General features: G+C 36.9%; 1 protein-coding gene across 1 annotated transcript in view; it reads left to right on the top strand.

The window, feature by feature from the left end:
- Positions 1-21111, top strand: part of TBX20 (T-box 20) — a 40664-nt gene that overhangs the window by 6571 nt on the left and 12982 nt on the right. The window contains exons 4-6 of the mRNA XM_011362515.1: positions 1365-1473; positions 5370-5528; positions 11933-12009. Of these exons, the coding sequence (XP_011360817.1) occupies positions 1365-1473; positions 5370-5528; positions 11933-12009 (345 nt within the window). The remainder of the gene's footprint in view (positions 1-1364; positions 1474-5369; positions 5529-11932; positions 12010-21111) is intronic.

Genomic DNA, 21111 nt, shown 5'->3' with positions numbered 1-21111 from the left:
AAGTTAGAATATTGGAGGAGTGATACTTGAAAAACTATTATAATTTGTGTCATCAAGGAATACTTCAATTGAAGGGCACATTTGAGCACTCCTAAAAAAAAAAAAAATCAAACAAACAGGCAAACAGACATCTAAATCCTTTCAAGCTCTTGCTTGGGTGAAGTAGGAATCTTTTGTGCTATCAGCCTTTTTTGTGCTTTGCTTCTGGTAGGCCTCGTTTCAGCATGTGCACCCACTTCTTCTAGTCTTAGTCCTCTGTGTGACAAACCACGGCACAGACTTCTTCTTGTTTACATGAGTATTGCAAGGAAAAGTTTTGTGACTTTTTCCCTCGCCTTCGTGCTAACCATAATACTTATATTTAATTATAGTTATAAGGATCCTATGCAAAATTTAAATATAAATAACCTATTACATGGATAAAGGAACTTGTCTTGTTGAATCAAGGATATTTCCTGCTCCTCTCTATAGTTTCCCCTAACTTCAGAAAAGCTCACATCAAGTGGCTACCAGGGCTGTGATTTATAAAGAATTGTACTTAGTGTTGTATTCACAGGTAGGACAAATGGCCTGCATTTAACTGTGAGTGAGTAAAAGATTGCCTTGCACGTAGTAGCTAATCAATAGATAAATGTTTGATAAACACATTTTTTTTCCCATCAATTTTTTCTTTTTTTCTTTTTTGGCTTAGGCTGTTTACAAATAAATACATTGAATAATTTGAAGCTTACCCAGCTCTCATTTAGTGAGCACTTCACTAGAGGATGATGAAGGTAATAATGTTTAAGGTACTGGGAGGAACAACAGATTATCATCCATGGACTATTAAAAGTTCCCCAGGTCACTGTATTAAAATTATTCTGTCTCGCATATATAAAGAACAAACTTTAAACTCAGTCACCTTCAAGTTCAAATGAGTGGATTCTCTAGAATTATTTCCTCTTTTAAATTCTTTCTGTCTTCATTGCTTTTTAGCAATGCTTCTACGAGGAACTCATTATGTAATAAGTATAACCTTGTCTTTCTTTTGAAAATACCTATAACAATAAGATGTTATACTTGACAGAAGTAGCCCAGTAGTGTAATTGATAGAAAAAAAGCTTTAAAAAATGGCTTGCTCAGCAGATAATAGAAAATTTATTAAGTAGTACCCCTTTTAGATCATTGGTACATGAAGAAACACATTTATGTAGTTTAGAGTTATTTTGATATTGCTGAATTATTAAATTTGAGATTATATGGGGTATATAAAATTCACTATTTATATGAGTTTTTTATGTTCCTTTAGAATTAGAGTATTTTATAGCCCACAGAGAACAGATTTTAAAAAAAAGTAACGATAAAATCTCTCGTAATTTTCCTAGGCTGTATGTACATCCAGACTCTCCTTTTACTGGCGAGCAGCTACTCAAACAGATGGTGTCTTTTGAAAAGGTGAAACTCACTAACAACGAGCTGGATCAACATGGCCACGTGAGTACAGTACCTTGGACTATGGATTCCCTGGGATGAAATTGAGAAGTCACACAAAACTTCCTCTAAGTCTCTTCCTCCTCTTGCTCTGCCCCTCCCCACCTCTGTACCTGAATCATTCTACAAGAATATTTATGTGTTCTTTGGGGAATCTCGACCGCTATTGTCTAGAGGCCATTTACAGGGATGCTGTGTGCCATTTCCGTGCAAGAGGGCTGGGAGTAGTCATCACCATGGATTTCCTAAGACTTCAGCAACTGCTTTTCTACCTGCACCAACTAAACCAAGGGAATGTGCACTTCGGAGGCTACTACCGTCCATTTTGGGGTTAAACATCTAAATTCCGTCATTGGTATACCAGATGACAGAACATAAGGCACTAGGGCAGAGACCTCCTGTGCATGATTTTCCTAAGTGTCTTCTATAGAAAACATTCATGGGAGATGCAATAACACACAGGGGTTTTATATCCAGATAAATTTGGGACAGTGCTGTTTACTCATTATATATCCCCTTTGTAGAGAGTCTTAGGAATATTAAAGTACAGAGAAGACTTGCAATTAAAACGAAACAGTTTGATTTTGTGTCCATAAGGAGTTCATCCAAATGCGGAAAAGAGAGAAACTGAAATTCTGAGCTCTTCTCAATAGTTAATAGAACAAACAGCCGCTGACACAGGCTTTTGCATATACGATAAAACTGCTTTTTTAGGAACTATTTGTGATGTTATTTTATGCTCTTAAGATTTACAGAAACATTCCATTTTAGATTTTATACTAAGAACACTTCAGGCAGACTTGCATACTTCTTTTCGATGTGGAGAATACTGTTTCTTTTTTGCCAGAAAGCACATTAGTATTTTCATAGTGGCTTTCCTTAGCTTAGATATTCTAATATAATTATTCTCTCACTTATACTCCTTTTAAAAGCTGTCCTTACTTAAGATTTTAGTTTTTGTGGGATCTATGCACTTTAGAAGAAGAGTTTCAAAACTTTTTTCAAAAAAGATGATTATAAGTAGATAATAAATTAGAGAGTTCTAGACATCGTTTCAAATGGATGGATTGAAACTGAAAACAAATAAATCACTTCAGGCTCCTGTTTGAAGCTCTCATTTGTTGCTGCCATCCATCTGCCCACAGGAGACCTTGTTTATCATGACCAAGTCAAAGTCACCGGGTTAACTCACGACTCTACTGGTGGCACTGTCAAGATGTTGGAAGTAGATTAACCGGTTTCTGTTATTTTGTGTGTTAGAAAAGATAATTGACCTTTATCTTTAAGGATGTTGGCATAATTGCCCTTTTTTTTTGTAAAGATGTTTCTATTGACAACATTGTTTTTTGGGTTAAAATCTATGAAGTATCCGAGAGACATTTTCTGTAGGCCGATGATCATTCTTAATGTCATTCATATTGAAATTCCTTGGACTCTAATCACTGGGCTGTACAACTGAAACTAATATATTATTGTGTGCCATCTATAATTGAAAAAAACTCATCGAATTGTACAATGTAAAATGAGCAACTAATTGTCTATTATACTTCAGGAAAGCTGGGGAAAATAATCAAAAAAAAGGAGGAGACAGATCTTGGGTAGACAAAGAACAATGTCTGCTACAATACATATTAAAGTCTCTATTATCTAGAAAGAAAAATTTCTTGGGCTCCACTGAAACCTTTGCAGGGAGAAATAAAATTTTTTAATGGTTCTGGAATTTTCCATTTGTGAAGCTTTTAGAAGAACTGGGTCTTTCCAGGAAGACTTGAGAGTTCATGCTGAGATCAGCTGCCTAGAATTTGATACGTTTTTCTTTCAGCACCGGCTTCATGAGTGGGAATCGCACCGAGCTGTATGTCAGGAGCTCAGGGTTCTAGTCTGATTTTGCCAAGATGAGATTTTGATAAATTGTTTAGTTTTAAATGGTTATTAATATCCATTTTAGCTTTACATTTTTATTTATTATTTATTTATTTAGTTATTTTTTTTTTTTACCCCCGGTCTTCCTAGGTGGTCTCTCATCCAAGTACTAACCAGGCCTGACCCTGTGTAGCTTCCAAGATCAGACGGGATCGGGCGTGTTCAGAGTGGCATGGCCATAGACTTACATTTTTATTATTTAATATGACCCTTTGTCACCAGAAATAGTGTGTTCTGAAAATTACAAGGAAAGATTTTTAGATCCTACGTTGTTTGGCCAAATCCTTTAAATTAGTCTTGAGGAAGCTTGTCTCACTGATGCATTTTTAGTTTTAAAATGCGAAAAATGCTTACTTCCAGGACTTAATTTTGAAGTAAAATGAAGCAGAGTCCACATTTCTGTTGGTGTCCCTGGGGCTGCCATAGGGCTTCAGCAGAGAGTCAAGGAGCCCTGGGCTCTGAGACTGGTCTGGGCTCTGAGTCTGTCTGGCACCCTTTCCCAAAGGAAATTGACCTTGGGGTGGGGAGAGGAGACCTTATTTCTATCTTCTTAGTAAAACATACAGTGAATGCTCAAGTTTCTATATATATATCAGTATTAGGAGGCAAATGTTTGTTTTTGTCTTTTGAGTTTATTCTAGCTTTATGACTAAGCATAGATATCCTGAACTTATACTCACTCTACAAAGAGATGACTTTTTAAAGTTTATTTCAGTTCATTGAAAGCTCTCATTTGTTTCAGTTATCCCTATTCGGGTTTGGGATCATAAAGAGAATGGCATGTACAAAATTCAATACCAGTTAATGCCCTGTATTTTCAAGATGGCTTACCTCTCAGCACAGAGAGAGATCGATTCTATATTGATTATCCCACAGTGACTAGTATTTGACTCTGCAAAAGTCAATCAACTGTCAGGAACACTCCTCCACCGCACCCATGTTAGTCAAGAAAACAAGGAAGCCGTTAGTTGCGATAACACCGTTTGCAACTGAACCTGGTCCCGCCACAGTATTTATAACACATCTCCCCCAGGAGCCAAGCTCTCTGCCAGGCCCTTGGGATAAATGCCATATGACAGATTTAGGTAGCTGTCTGGATGGGAGGTGTGGGGAGGATATGGAAAACATTTTATATCTGAAAGTCAACTTGTTGCTCAGATTTCATAATGGCAAATTATTACATTTTATTTAAAATATACATGAAGAATACTGCCTTGTTAACTGGGGTTTGTTTGTCGTTATTAGCTATGGAATAGAAGGTGGCCATCACTTTCATTCATGTTTAGTTTATAATTGGAAGTGAAGAATCCATGAAGCTGTCAGAAAAAAATAAAATAAAATAAAAATAATAATTTTATGTTTACTGAGCATGTCCTATTTGCTACGTGATTCACAAAGGTTGCATCATCTAATCCTCACCAAAACCCTAGGAGTTTAATATTCTTTTTGCATTTGAGAGAATGCCATTGGGGAGGTGAGATCACGTGCCCCAAGACTGATGAGCTTGACAGTACCAGATTCAGTATTCCGACCAAGGTCTGATGCCACACTGCCTCTCTAAACTGTTTTATTTTCCCTTCCATACATAAAAATCTATCCTCCTAGCAAATATAATTTCTTACATTAGAAAATTTAGACATACATCCTTTGGTTTAACCAAACTAACAAACAAAAAATAATTCAAAGACTTGATTTAAAAATAAACGTATTCTCCAGATGACTTTCCCCTCATCATTTTAGAAAGGATACTTGAAACAGCCAGTGTTATTTGCAGTTGTGGTAAAGTGTGATTCATGAGGATGACTCTGCAGTATCTTGTGAAAGTGATTTGCTTTGAGAATGGGCAGGGTAGGTCCTGATCTTGAAACTCGATTTGAAACTGTAGATTTTATGGTTCTCTCTTTGCTTCATTGTAATTTGGCCTGTTTAGTCATACAAATACTTAAAACTCAGTACTCCCCGTCTCCTCGTTGTAGATAATTTTGAACTCAATGCATAAGTACCAGCCACGGGTACACATCATTAAGAAGAAAGACCACACGGCCTCTTTGCTTAATCTGAAGTCTGAAGAATTCAGAACGTTCATCTTCCCAGAGACAGTTTTTACGGCTGTCACTGCCTATCAGAATCAACTGGTAAGTGCACCGCTCACAATGTATTTCTTAAATAAGATAAAGATTTAGGAGGTTCTTTCATTTTCTTGGCGAGAAGGGCTACCCCAGTACTTAAAATAGAAGTTTCCTTTGGCAACAGCAATTGAATATCAGCCCGGGACCTCTGCGTGCTGAGTTAGGAAGGTTGTGAGGGTCTGTATTACATCGTCTTTTCTAGAATCTGTTCTCTGCTCAGGTTGTTCACTGCCCTCTCTCCCACCCAAACCTGCCCCTCTCTGGCTTCTCGAATTTTCTTCTCGAGAAAATTACCCGTTTCCTTTCCTCCTCCTGTTAGAGCCTGACAACGTGCATAGCCATACTCTCACTGCTCCATAAAATTTAGAAGTTCAGTTTTTCTGCTAAATTAGCACACATATTCTATCTAGCCAACTTCCCCGAGGACTGATACTGTAGATAGTTTGTGAAGTGTATTCAGGTGTAATTTAGGGTCTGATAATTATAGTAGAATTATTTTTAACATCTAGTATGTAAGCAGTGTGTATTTAATTAAATCAAGGTATCTAATTTATGACACTGAGTTATTCATTTCTACTCCACATCACGTTTTTGATTTATGCATTTCTTCATAAGATTTAGTCCAATTTGACAAACATCTGTCGAAGTCTTACTAAGGACTAGGTGCTGTTAGGTCCTTTCCCCCACCCTCCCCCCCTTTTTTTTTCATGGCCAGCACAACCTTGAACCCTGGGGATGACAGTAGGGTTCCACAGTGAGGACGCTGAAGCTGCGAGGGGATATGTCACTCTTCCACCGTCAGGAAAGACCAGAAGTAGAATTCCTTCTGCTTCAGTAAAAGGAACGCACAATGTCATTTCCTTGACGGATTCAGTCGTTTGCACCCTCCCTGGGTCTTTGCCTCTTGCTTTTATTTGATCAGTTATGGGCACCCAGGAGCACTGCTCTCCTCTTGTGTTGCTGTCGTATTTTGGGTTCTGAGTGAATAATTGTTAGGAGCTGCCTGTCGCAGGGTGGCATGGTCAACCTGAGCAGAGAAGGTGTTGAGTCTCTCAGGAAAAGCCAGAAGATGAAGCCGAAAGCCCAAGTAGCCCCACACTAATAAGGAAATGGGAGCCCAGAGAAGGGATGTGGGCAAGTGGCCGGAGTGGCTGTGTGTCCGCAAGGTGTCAGCACCTGTAATTTCTGTGCGACTTGAGTAGATTTCACTCCACCACTGGGGCTGCCATTTTCCTTACCCGTAAATGGGGGCTAAGGATTGCCTAGGCCGTGTCAGAGAATTTCTGGGCGGATCAAATGAGATGCTGTGAGTAAACTGACTTCAGAAAACTATCCAAACGCTATCAAAACGGCATGTGGTTATGATCGGACAGTGTCTCGATTGTCCAGAGAGGATCTGTCGCCATTTGGATTGTAAAATGTTAGTGAGATATTTTTAATGAGATAAATAAATGCAAAAATGCTATTATAATTATCATCTGAAAGTAGAAAAGCAAAGTATCATACATTTGGAATTATCTTAAGATTAACACTAGAGGGGAAACGTTCAGAGAATGCCCAAGCTGAAAATTTGGGTACAGATTGAAGCCCACAAAGGCGTAAAACGCTAATGCTATTTCTCCAAGTATCTGGAACACTGACAAAAACTATCCCATTTTTAATTTATTTGAAGACACATGCAATTCAGATATCATGGATTCAGGAAAGATTTTCGAAACATTCATTTTACATGAATTGAATTTGTAACATTTACATTATAAAACATTAGATTTATACTATAATTACTATATTTTTTATAATACATAAATACATAGTATCTCTTTATACTATAATATACTAATATAAGAAACCTTGTTGATGTTAGAGAATGAAATAAAAACTTGTCACGTGGGGAAACTTCATTGCTTTTATCAGAATCCTCTGTAAAGAGATCCAAAGCAAGAATAGATAAATTAGATTATTATTTTTTTTTTTGGTGAAAATTACAGACAGAACAAAATTAAAGGAAATTTCTAAGTATGACACCTTCGATTTGGTTTAATAGGTGAAGGAGCAATCCTGAAAAAATGGGGGTGGGACCTCTCAAATCATGGTACCTTGGAATAGGAGGTGATTATCTACATAATTATAATAACAGTTAATATTTGGGTACTTATGATATGCAAGGCACCATTTAAAGTGCATTGTCTTATTTAATCTTCACCATGATATGTGATAGGAACAACAGTATTTCCATGTCACATTTTACAGCTGGGAAAATTGAGGCACAGAGTTAAATAGCTCATCCAAGATGACTTTGCCTCTCCCATCACAGATTTGAATCCAGGTGGTTAGGTTCAAAAGTCAGTGTCCTTAACTCCTAAGCTTTAGGTACCTGGTGTCCTCTCAGCTTGTGACCCCGATGGACTCTGAGGCATCCTTTTTAGAGAGTTTCAACTCTTCTTGTTCATCTTTTTTTCTTTTCAACAAGTGCTCGCCGCTTACCTGCTGCGTGCACAACAGCCAGTGTAACGAGACAGCAATCGTCCTAAACCGAAGGTCGGAATGTCTGCTAGCAACAGCTGCATTTATAGGAGCCATCTGTTTTAAAGGCATTATCTCATTTAATTCTTCTTTTTTCTTGATTTTTTATTTAGAAAAAAATCTAGATATCTAAAAGTTAAACAAATGGTAAAATGAACCCATACTCTCTACCCAGATTCAAAAATTAATATTTTGACATATTTGTACCTTCCCCACCCTATTTCTCTATCTCTCTATGTATCCATACTTTCCCCCTTCCTGTAATCATCTGAAACTAAGTTGCATGCCTGTAAATACGTCTACAAATATATACTGACAATAAGAACATTATTTTTGTAACTATAATATCTTTATCGAAGCTAAGAAAATTAATAAACATTATTCCTTAATATCACCTAACATTCAGTTCATATTAAAAATTTCAGGATAGACCAACAAATGTCTTTTACAACCATTTTTTCTCCTCTGAACTAGGATCCAGCTGAAGTTCATGGTTTGGATTTATGACTTTTAATTTAGAAAAATCTCTCTATAGTTTTTCTCAATGTCTCCCTTAATTCCGATGCTAACACCTTTCAGAAGGCTCCATGAGCCCCATTTCATAGATGAAGAAGCTGAGGTTCAGAGTAGTTCATATACTTGCCTGAAAACACAAATCTGCTAAGTGACAGAACCATCTCCTGGGTCTTAATTCCTCCTTTCTGGTGGCACCATGCTAGATTTCAGTGTCAAGTTTTGGAAACTGAATTTAAAAATGTTGCCCAATTAAAATAGTTTATTTCTATAGAGCCATCCTTAACACCAGATTCCCTAGCACAATGCCATATGTATTTTAAATTCAAGTAATAGTCAAACATTTGATTTGTTATATTAATACGCCATGTTTGACATGGTTTATAAACCTTAGATGACTAATCAAAATTCATGTTCAGTAACATATATGGGGTGAATAAGTCAATTTGAGAGTTAGTATTTTCATTAGTCTTTACACAAGTTTTGAAAGTTATCTTTGATTCTTTCTAGGTCTCCCCACAACCCGCTTTTTCATTATTATATCATCTTTGTGCACTGACTTTCCTATAGCAAACATGTAATAAAATATTTAGGAAATAAGTATGTACCAAGTATAATATAATATTAGAATTTTTCTATGTACAGAGAAGAGAGGAAAAAAATTACAAGTTCGCATTCGGGATCACCGTCACATCTCTTAAACTTTAGATAGGACTGTTATTTTTATATCTAGTAAAAGTCAAATCAAAGTTTCCAATAGAATTTGTGAAAAAGCTTCTCATTAATTGTGGCTGGTAGTTTAATTTATAAGTAATGGAAATGGGGCCTTTTTACTGTTTTTTTCTCTGGTTTTGGCGAGGAAATGATTGCATTTGTCTACATTATTAGATAAAAGCTAAATACATTACACTTTCAACAAACTGTTTTATAATTTAAGATTTAAAGGTCATACGTTGTTTTTGAGCAGGCAGACCACTGCTGTAGAGTTGAAGTGTAGGTCAGGTTTCATTTTTAAATGCCTTTGGACAGATCTTTTCCTGATAATTGGAGAAATGGTCTCTGAGGGCCAATTTCACCTTGTGGCTGGGAACTCCCAGCTATATTCAGAGTCTCGTGATGTTACATGGAATGATAACCACTGGAAAGGTCCCCTTCTCTTTGTTGTGACTGGCAGTGTTAGGACATGCATTCTGTTCTACATTATTAAGATAACACATGAAAAAATGAGTATATCTAGACCTGAATTAGTCTGTAGTTTACATGTACGTAGATACATACTAAAGGATTTCTTAAGCACACACTGCTATCCTTACTTAATGCTTTTTCCTCGCAAAATGAAAAACGTTGCTGCTTTTAAAATTTGTTTTTGAACTATGAGCCATACCTGTGGTTTGGCTTGTACAACATTCTCTATCTATTATGTTTGGTGATTAGCCATTTTTGGATTCTTCTTTTAGTATTACCTTTGACACTGTCCAACAGTGTTACGAGCTGCAGGAATTTTGTATGTGGGAACAGATGAAATGATGTCCAGCCAAAATCACTGTCTGGAACTCAGGTCTCTTCTCTCATCAGCTCCCAAATGCGTACCTCTTCAGCTGTCCCAAAGTTCAAAAAGAAGTGTAAAACTCCATCTGCAGAGATGAATGTCTTTCTTTATAACTACTGGTTTTTGTTTAAATATCCATGGAATAAAATCTATGCCTACTTTTGAAAATGCGTGATTACCAAGAATGTTAAAATGTTTCTATTTAAAAATTATTTTATCTTAAGATAGAAAACAAAATAAAATGCTTTTGATGTATACTCAAGAAGAGGTTCACCTCGTCTGTAACTGGTAAGAAGGTGAAACCATACAAGTGACTGTTTGCTCTTGAAACCAAGCTCAGCCAACGTTTCTGGGTGCTAATTGTTGGCATTCCAGTGGACTCAGAGTCTGGTAGGATCACAGAGAGCACAGGAGGTTCATTCGGACGTTTGAGCTTAGTTCCCTGGGCTGTTACTCAGCACTCCATTGAACTGACTCAGATTGTGGTGTTAATCCAGGGCCTCCACACGATTTTAGTAAATGGAGAGGCAGTTGGCTTTTCCCCTCTAACTTCCAAAAGCAGTTATTTTCCATGGAATTAGATAAAACGATCCAGGGAAAGTAAATACCTAATTATTGTCTTGAGCGCCTTTCTAATTGGTGTCTAGGTCTATGGAAATACCTTGTCCTAGTCTCTAAACTTTCCTGTAGTTTGAAATTGTGTATCAAAAATGTAAAGAAAAGAAAGTTACCATCGACAGCCCTGGGGCTTATGAAAGAGGGACTTAAAAGATATTGGAAGCGGAAAATTCTTACAATGAAAGAAAATTCCAAAGAAATCTGAAAGGTGTCTGTGGTTCTCTTTCAGATACTTACTAATCATGCCTTCGTCTCCCTAGGTACCTTTCAGCTCTAACACTCAGAAATTTACAAGTCGAGTATCTTTTAACCAGTGTTTTCTTTCATTCTTTCTTTCTTTATTTTTGTTTTGTAATCTAATGCATTTTTCTTTGAGGCACAGTGCATATGAATTAATGGCTCTTTCTACATTAATAGTAATACTGTGGGATTATGACTAGCACAGCATAGACTCTTAATACTTCAGACCACGATTCTTCTTAGGAAAAATTTTTTTCCATATAAGTCTATAAATAACATTGTATGAAAAGATAGTAAAAGACTAACTAATTTGATTCTATGTAGATGGAAGATGGAACAGATGGAAGGGGGAACATGACACAAACACATGTGTCTCAATCTAATGTCGAACATGAAGCTATTATTAGCTATTCTCTCTCTCTCTCTATATATATATACATATACACACACACATACGTATACGTATATGTATATGTATATGCATATGTATATGTATATGTATATGTATGTGTATATACACACATGCCCATGGTATTAACAAATGATGTTGCCGAGTCAGCATCAGGCAGCGTTCTTGTTTGTATTCCCCGTTACCCACCAATGCTGGCCTTCTCGACACCCCTCCACTCCCCAGCGGAGCCCTAGCCTTTCGCTACTCTCTTGAATACTTCACACTGCAGCCACACTGCTCAGGAAAGGCCCCCAGCACTAATTGCGTCTGCTCATTGACCCCCGGCCTGTTCTCTAGGTCCTCAGACCCCTCCTCTCTGAGGCCTTTCCTGACCATCCCACCAAATCCATCCCTTCTGTGGACTTCTCTAGCAATTTCAGCCTTTCTTGTGATACTAGGAGACTAGATATTCTCAGGTGATGCCCTAAAGGGAAAATGAACAAACTCTCTCTTTCTGATTTTATTTCTTTGACCTCAGAAATGATATTGTTTCATCACCCATTTTTCCCTTTCCAGATAACCAAGCTGAAAATAGATAGCAACCCTTTTGCCAAAGGATTTCGGGATTCCTCCAGGCTCACTGACATTGAGAGGTAATGAGAATTTTCTGTTTACTTTTTTGTTCAGATAAGATAAAGAGAAGAGCGAGTGTGTAAGAACACACTCCTTTCAACACCAGAGAACCATAACCTTGCTGTCCATAGTCTCCAGTTCTCTCGACTCCCCTTCCTTCCAGTTATAAACGCTGTAGATATGTAAGTGCTTAAGTTTTGGCAGCTGCTGCAGCTGGATCTAGTCTATGCTCAGTTTCTGAGTGAAGTGATTTCTTTGGTCAGGACACCTATTCAACTGGAAAAAAATAGGTTTTCTTTGTTATCAAAGACTCAGTCCTCTTGGTGATGTTAAGCTCCAGATCTCGAGTGGCCATCTGCAGAGAAGTGGAATCTGGATGGCCTTTCCTTACGAAGTGGACACATTTGCTAATGCAAGGAATGGAATGGTAGCTGAGAATGTTGAAACAAGGACATGTAATTTAATTCAAGGTACATATTTTACTTACAGTTTGGACTGCTTGTATTTAATAGGAGAGGTATCAGACCTCAGGACCTTTAGGAAGACAGATGACAATCATGTGCCTACAACTTACCCCCCTTTTAACTTAAAATGGTTCACACAGTGTGAGACTGCACGTGTGATGAGTAATGACTATATTGAGATTCACAGTTTACCCGGTGAGAAAGTAAAGAAAAAAAAATGCGTTTTCAAAGAGAAGACTTTTCAACCTGATCATTTGTGTCTCTTACACATACTATGTAACTTTCTGTACTTATTCTTTTTACGAGTAAGAACATTTAAGTTGTACTCTCTTAGCAAATTTCCATTACACGATTCAATGTTATCATTTTATTAGACATAAGATGCTCAGACTCTTTTCATCTCTTGCGCTTACTCGTTTATGCGGCCTGAAGTCTTTATGACAGGTGGGTACCCTAGCATCAGCCCTCCGGCTTATCTCCAGATCTCCGTGTGATGTCCCCGCCAAATGCTACAGTGTGCCACACTCTTTGTTACTTACCACGTGGGTCACATTTTCTGAACAAGGTGCTTCTCCCCAACCTGCCCTGGCAACTCAAACTAAGGGACAAATTACATGTGTTATCGACATCCATCTGATCCTTTCCTAAGCCTTCCCAAATGGCAGAGCATATAAGGTGGTTTTAGTTTTGGGGAGCAGATATGGAGGCTTGGTGGGGAGTCCGACAAGCCAGCAGGAGAGGCTAAAAGTTGGGCAGAAACTGTGGGACTTGAGTAGAAAAGAAAGATTAATTAGTTGGAGAGCTTGACAAGTATTGAGATCAAGGGAAGAAGCTTGAGCTTATGGTTGAAGATGCATTGTAAAAACAGAAAAGGTGAAGAAACGGGCAAATGGGTCATAGCGGGCCTTGAGACCCGAGTCAGTGAGAACGTGGTATCAGCAGTGTGGGTAACAAATGAGTCCATTTACAAAGGCTGCTTTTATTTAGACATGACCCTTTTCATCTATTCTAGAGAGCCAGAGGCACTGATTCGGACTGGGTTGATGCAGGTGGGATTATAATCAGTGAACTTTTTCAGTTTTAGTCAGGTGTCAAGCAGGAATGGAGACAGTGGCTCAGAGTGGCAGCAGTGATGTGCTTTTATAGTGTACCTCATACCTTCTGTCTCAGATAGGAGGTGAACATGTTTAATTCAGAGACAAAGACATGGGTTAGAGTCCCAGCTCTGCCTTTCACTGGCCGAGTGATCCTGGAGAAGTCACCTAACCTCCGAATCTGTTTCCTCATCTAGAAAATGAAGAAAATAACCTTACTCACTTTAAAGGCTTGTTATGAGAACCGAGGAAGATGACATTTATGAAAGTGGTTTATTAATCTAAAATAATTGTAAGTTCCTCATCTTATTGGATGAGCATCTTTTTTGCCTTCTCCTAACAGTCTTAATAAACTACTCTTAAAGTAAAAATAGCCCTTTAGTTACACATGTGCTCATGCGACACGAGTGCCCAGACCAACTGCCCTTTAGAACGACAGATTTGATAATGCATGCAGCACATTTTCCACTTATCGAATAAGCATCCTGATGCGGGGAGGGCACTCACATGTACACAGAGCTAAGTAGCTTTCAATGGTCTGAGGGCCAAGAGAGCATCTTATGCGACTAGCTGAAAGTTTGCAAGATGACCTAAGTAGTGTGAAATTGGCCAAGGTTTTGGATTTCATTTCCAGGTATTTAAGTCTGAATTTTTCCTAAACAGCCTTTGGGGATGGGACAAATCAGATCAATTGATCTTTAGAGACCTAAAGAAATTAAATTAGTCTGGAGTCAGTTACTGCACTAAACCATCTAGTAATTGAATTGCTCCTTGTAACTGATTGAAAACAGCCCTATCTGTAATAATATAGGGGACTTTTCTTTATAAGGGATCTGAGAGAAAAACACATCTTTTTATGACATGATGACAGAAATTGTACTTTTCTAACCTAATTGAATTTGATGTTATAAATATGTGACCTCAATGATTTCGAGTTTCCTGTTCCAGATTTACAACTACTCTGTGGGACACCCAAACAAAAATGCCTTCAGGATTGGGGTCTGTTTGCCTTATACCTCCAAACTCATAGTATTAACCCAGTAGAAGTACACTTGCACAAGCTTTTGGGATACTCCAAGGGGCATTGATGTTTTCTCGCTCTGGTTTTACTAGGCTCTGTTCGCATATTTGAATTTCTCGCATACTTCGTGGGTAGCCTCGGACAGCATCTCCCTTGTTGGTAAAAGGAAATCCATCTCATTAGCCAAAATAGGAAGCATTTGCGTTAGACGCTTTGCACATATACCTACAATGGATAGCTAAGCAGCAAACCAAAACCCAAAGAGATTTCTTAATATAATCTAATTTATAGTTCTTTAGTTCAGGGAAAGAATTATCTGCTGGTCCCATATGATAAATAACCTACAGTCTTGTCAGTTGGCCTTTTCTGTTTTTTTTTTTTAGGAGAGAGAAGGGAGGGGCACTTTGTATAGCAAAGGAAGGCACTGTGTCACTCATGAGAAAGGAAACACAACAAGGAGGGTTTTTAATGTTATTTTCAAAATTAAGTTTCCTTTGGCAGTTTTTTTTTTTAAACAAATAGACTTTCACGCTCATTGCAGAAAAATACTGACAAATAATAAAAAGAGTATAAAAAAAGTAACAAAGTCCCATTCACTCAGAGATAATCACTGGCAAGAACTTACATATTCTCTCAGGTTCTTTTTGTGCATGTACAAACATTTACTTCCTTTAAAGTTGTTCACACATACTATTTTAAGTCATCGGTATAGACGTGTCACTGTGTATTTTTATAAGTGACCCCAATACCGTGTATTTACTAACATATTCCTTTTCTACGTATTTATAATTCCCCATTATCACATGCTAAATTATTGCCTATAATAATTTTTTCAGTTTCTTTATTGATCTGCCAGTATGGTACTATTGTACTTTTTGTAAATGGATAAAACATATAAATATTTGATGATATTTAAAGATCTGATATACCAAACTCCAAACCTTTTTACTTGTCATTTTCAAAATCTTTTGACATTTACACTTTTAGTCTTTGAAATCATTTTGTCAAGTCTTTCCAAAAAGAATGTCATTAGAAGTTTGATTGGTCTTGTATTGAATTAATAAAATAATTTGGTGTAGAAAATTGGTATCTTTACAGTAGTGAGACTTCCTTCTAGATATATGCCATATATTTGTCCTTTTACTGAAATCTCTTCCTGTGTTCTCTAGAAGTTTTGGTACTTTCAAGTTTGTATGTTCTGTACATATTTTCTTAGGCACGTAGCATGAGCTATGGAGTCACTTATAAAAATATACTGTGACATGTCTATACTAGAGCTGCACTGTCCAAATTAATGACCACTGGCCATAAATGGCTAGTGAGGACTTGAAATGTGGCTATTCCATATTGAGATGTACACACACGCACGCGCACACACACACACACACACACACACACACACAAACACATTGATTTTGAAGGAATGAAAATAAATGAAATATCTCAATAATAGTTTAAAAATATTGATTACATGTTGAAATAATATTTTGGACATATACTAGGTTAAATAAAATATGTTAAAATTAATTTCACCTTTTTCAAAAAATGTGGCAACATTTTTTAAAATTTTAAAATTATACGTGGCTCACACGATCCTTTCTGTTGGATAGCACTGGGGGGCAGGGTTTGTTGGGGAGAGAGGACCTGCTTTTGAAAATAGAATTTCAAATTAGAACTCCACCTAGTTTAGTCTGTAAAAAGCGATTGATTCCTATATGTCTGGCATCCTGCTGTTTTACTGAGCTTAAAACATTACTTTTAATAATTTTTCCTCTTAGTCTCTTGAATTTTCCAGTTACATAGCTATATCATTTGCAAAAATGATAATTTTATCTTTTTCTTTCTGATAGTTATGCTTTTAAAAATGTCTTTTTCTTGTTTTATTTCATCGACTAAAATTTCCAGGACACTATTGAAAAGTAATGATGATAGCATTTTCTTTTGTTCTTGACTTAGTCATGCCTCTATATTTTATCATAATATTTGGTTTTCATTAGCTGTTGGTTTCAGATGGATATTCTTTATAATTTGAGGTAATACCCTTCTATGCCTAAACTAATAATTTTTTGTTACCCTGAATGCTACTTGAGTTTATATTAAGTGCTCTTTTAATATCTAATGAGACAATTTTAATTACTTTTCTACTTTTAAATAACAATATGATTAGTTAGTCATATTGTCTATGTTGAACCATCCTTGTATTCCTGGAATAAATCCTGTCCAGATTGTATCTATTTTTCTTGTAATATATTGCTAGATTTAATTTACTCATTTTACTTAAGACTTATTGTATCAATCTTCATAATAAAGATTTGATATTGTTTCTTTTTTCCTTCTCTGTCAGTTTTTGGCATCAGGTTTCTGTTAGTTTGTTCAGATGAAATGAAACATTTTCCTCGTTTTTATTGTGAGGGTCAGTTTAAATAGTAAAGAAGTCATTCTTTACCTGAAGATTTTACAGTCTTGCCTATAAATTCATTTGGGTGCTGTATTCTTTTGGGGAATACTTCTTTAATTACTTTTTAAAGTTTGTTCCAGAGTTCATCAAATATATATTAACTTCTATGCCACTTAATGCTCTTCATCATAATTCTAATTTGTCTAATTTTATATTGCTACACTTTTTAATTTTTTGCTTTCTTTTATTTGTCTTTTAATTTTTTAAAATTTTTGTCATTATAGCAATATACATCCTTCTCTCTTGCATCATCAAATATCCCGATATTTCTTTCATTAAGGAAAAAAACAATCTTCCCTTGATCTCATTTGTCTCTTGAGTTACCATCTCTCCCAGCTTTTGCTCCTTTTTATAGTAAAGCTCCTTAAAAAGTGTGCACGTTCTCTTTGTTTCTTCAACTGTGCCTTTTAAACTTTCACCCTGGCTACTCCACGAGTCCGCCCTTGTCCAGATCAGCAGTGGTCATCCATTGCTAAATCCAGTGGTCAATTTTTAGTCTTCATTTTACTTGACTTATCCACTGAGTTCAACATGGTTTTTCATTTCCTCCCTTTTCGTCTTGGCTTCCAAGACCCCTCACTGTTCCGGTTTTCATTCTATTTCATTGGCCATTCTTTCTCCATCCCCCTTGTTAGTTCTTCCTCTTGTCCTCCATCTATAAACAGTGACGTGTTCCAGGCCTTGGTCTTTAGACTACTTCTCAGTCTGCCCCTCCTCCCTGGGTGATCTGATACCCAGTTTCATGCCTTTAAATACCCTTATATGCTGACTTCTATCACGTTTGCATCTCTGGTTCTGGCCCCTTTAGAGTCAAAGTTCTGACTGGCTATTTCTTTTACTTTTTCCCTAAGGGCGGTCCACATTTTACACGTCTAAAACCCAGTCACATTCTTCCACACCTCTTCCCTGAATGTTCCCATCTCAGCTGCTGACCATGGCATCCTTCCCATTGCTTTGACCAAAAGACTGGAAGCAGCCTTGGCCCCTCTTTTTCTCTTGCTGCCCACATCCAAACAGTTAGCTAATCTTTCAAACTATATCCAGAGGAGTCTTACCATCGTCTTACCATCTCCACTGCTACCCCCCAATCTAGGATACTATCGTCTCTTTCCTAGATTATGACGTTAGTTTTCTAATTGGTCCTTCTACCTCCACTCTTGCTGTTCTTAAGTCCATTTTCAGTACACTAATCAGAATGATCTTGCTAAAGAAAGGAAGTTGGACAACATCAGTTTTGCTCAGAACTCTCCAATGAGTCACCTTCTTATTTACAATAAAATCCAAAGTCCAGACAAGGCCTGCAAGGTCCTTACAGAATCTGACCCCAATCCCCTTTACCTTTCTGAACTCATTTACCTTTCTCTTGCTCACTTTTCTTTGAACATGCCCAGGCCTATCTAGGCCTTAGGGCCTTTATACGTACTTACCCTCTGCCTGGAATGTGCTGCCCCCAATATCGGAATGGTCTAAGATTTTGTCTTATTTCCTACTATATGCCCAGAACCTAAACTAGTGCCTGGTACATAGGAAGCACTCAAATATTTATAGAGTGGATAATGATGTGTCTTTTAAAAAGTATCCATATTTTTTAAAAAATTTGTCTTTGTGTTTTAATAGAAAAATTTTATCGATTTCCAAGTGTTGTGATAACTGATATGTTTGGTATTGTTTCTTTTTAACTGTTTCTGTTTTCTGTTTAATTCAGCTATTGGTTTTACCTTTTATTTTCTCTTCCTGTATTTTGTTATATTTATCAAATTGTTCCCCTTCTTTTATTATGGCTAACATTCCACAGTTACCATGTGTCATGCAGTGTGTTATATACTTTACGTACTTTATTTCAGTTACTCTTCAAAATAATCCTATAATAAAGAAACATTATCAACCCTATTTTGTAGATGACATAGCTGAAGCTTAGAGAAATTAATATTTTATTCAAATTCACATGATTGTAACAGCTGAACCTCTCACCAAAGTCCTTTTGGTAATGTTCATTGTATTTCTTTTTAATAATTATGTCTTTAACTTCTTTTAAAAGACATAATTATAAAATTGATATTTTTGTTACTGTCAGGAATAAAACTATACATTTCCTTTTGTAAAATAGGAGATATTTAGTTTGTTCCTTGTACTAATCTTCCTCCAACGCATAGTTTTGGTTTAAATAATTTGGGAGTTTAAATCCAGATTTTTATTAATGTATCTTTATCTTTTTCTTAATGTTAACATAAGGATCACACTACATCGAGCACAATAATTATTTAAATTTAATTCTGGTGAGATTCGTTTTATTGTTTACCATTCATTTCTTCTATATACTCCCCAATTTTTGGAATTGTATTCTGGGAATTATATGATTCCCACTTGTTGATCAATGTTGAGTAATTGGTTGAGGAAGGTAAGCGGGTCATCTTTATGAGTTCTCGCATATTTGGGAGAATTTGTTGCCGTTATGTATGAACCTGACTAGGTCACAATCTTTTTCCTTAGACTCTTTCAATCTTTCTTTGTCATCTAGCTTTTAAATATCGTGGAATGAAAGCTGATATCTTTCCTTTGTTGGAAACTTACTTTGTTTTCTCTCTCTCTGCGACTGGATAAAATGCTTTCAGAAAGTGTTTTTTGGAATTCAGAAGTTATACCTGTATTTATTTAGTTGTAGATTCTTTTCATTAGTATTTACAATATAATCAAACCCTTCAAATTGAAAAGTCCTTATTGGCTCAGGAAGTGTTCTTGTTCTTATTCTCCTCCTCCTCCTCCTTCATTTTGCTTCTAAGTGGTCCATTCTATTCAGACCTTCTAAAACTCCTGTTATGCATATATTATATCTCCTAAATCTATTCCCTATTTCTCTCATTTATTGTTTAATAATTTTCATCTCTTTAACTTTTTACTGATATGGGGAGAATTTCTAATATGTCTTCTAGTTTTTTATTTTGTTTTCTGAAGCATTTGGTATTCTGTTTAATGCCTTTACTGAGTTCTTTCAAAATGTGGTCATTATTATTTTGTCATTTCTGACTACACATTTGCATTTCCAGGTCATTTCCATTTCATGCTTCCTAGTGCCTGTGTCGACAACACAGGGTCTTCTTAAGTCTCACTGAAAAATTGAAAATGTAAATTAGAGACTTAAAATATTTCTTCCTGTTTCTTGGAATAATTCTGTTTCAAAAGAGACCATTTGTTCAGCTTTTTAAAATTTGTTTTCTTCTTGCGAATTGCTGAATGTTTTATAATGTCCCATTATTTTTTTCTAGCTCATCCATGGAATGGGATGTCTGTTTATATAATGTTAGGAGCTGAGGTCAATTGTTAGTAAAAGTGTGTGGATTTTTGTTAAATCTCTCAGGTGCAGACCAAAGAAGGGGTAATCGTTTAAATTTATTGTGATTTTGCCAATGCGGAAGGATCATTATTCTGTTTGGGTTAGGGAATTGTCACATGTGGATGGAGATGGCCTGGAGAAGGGAGTTTTTCACTTTGCACTAAGCTACCTTCTCTGACTGCTCAGCAGCTGGAAATTAGTTGCTTCCTCCCCACACCCAGCAAAGCAGCTTCACAGCCTTCCCCCAGAGCCAGTCAGGGTCATGGCCTCATACCCTCCAGTGTACCAGAAATGCCATGTGCTAGTGGAGGGCGCTGCTGTGGGGTTCTTTCCTCCTAGTCTCTAGCAGCATATGCATCTGCTGCCTGTCAACTGCTCCAAGATCTGCCTTTGCCATTGACCTCTGTGGCTTCAAGGTGGGTTTAAGTGAAGCTCTGACAGAGGCCTTCTCATCTGTTCCCTCCCTAGGTAGCTTTTTTTTTTTTTTTTTTTTTTGTATGCCTGCAGCACCCAGCCTTCCTAGGTGGTCTCCCATCCAAGTTCTAATCAAGCCCGACCCTGCTTAGCTTCCGAGATCAGACAGGATCCGGCTCGTTCAGGGTGGCACGGTCGTAGCCCAGGTAGCTTTCCTCTTGGTACACTGATGAGTGGCATGCTGGCTGATGCTTCCGTCACTCCTTTCCTATTTGTGGCTAAAATCTCCCAAGAAGTAGTTGGCAGACTCTGTAATTTCTTGAGTTCTCCTTGTTTTCTC

The sequence above is a fragment of the Pteropus vampyrus genome, unplaced genomic scaffold (genome assembly GCF_000151845.1).
Source record: "Pteropus vampyrus isolate Shadow unplaced genomic scaffold, Pvam_2.0 Scaffold75, whole genome shotgun sequence".
NCBI lineage: Eukaryota > Metazoa > Chordata > Mammalia > Chiroptera > Pteropodidae > Pteropus > Pteropus vampyrus.
The sequence above is the reverse complement of the archived record's forward strand: the minus strand, read 5'-3'. Positions and strand labels throughout refer to the sequence as shown.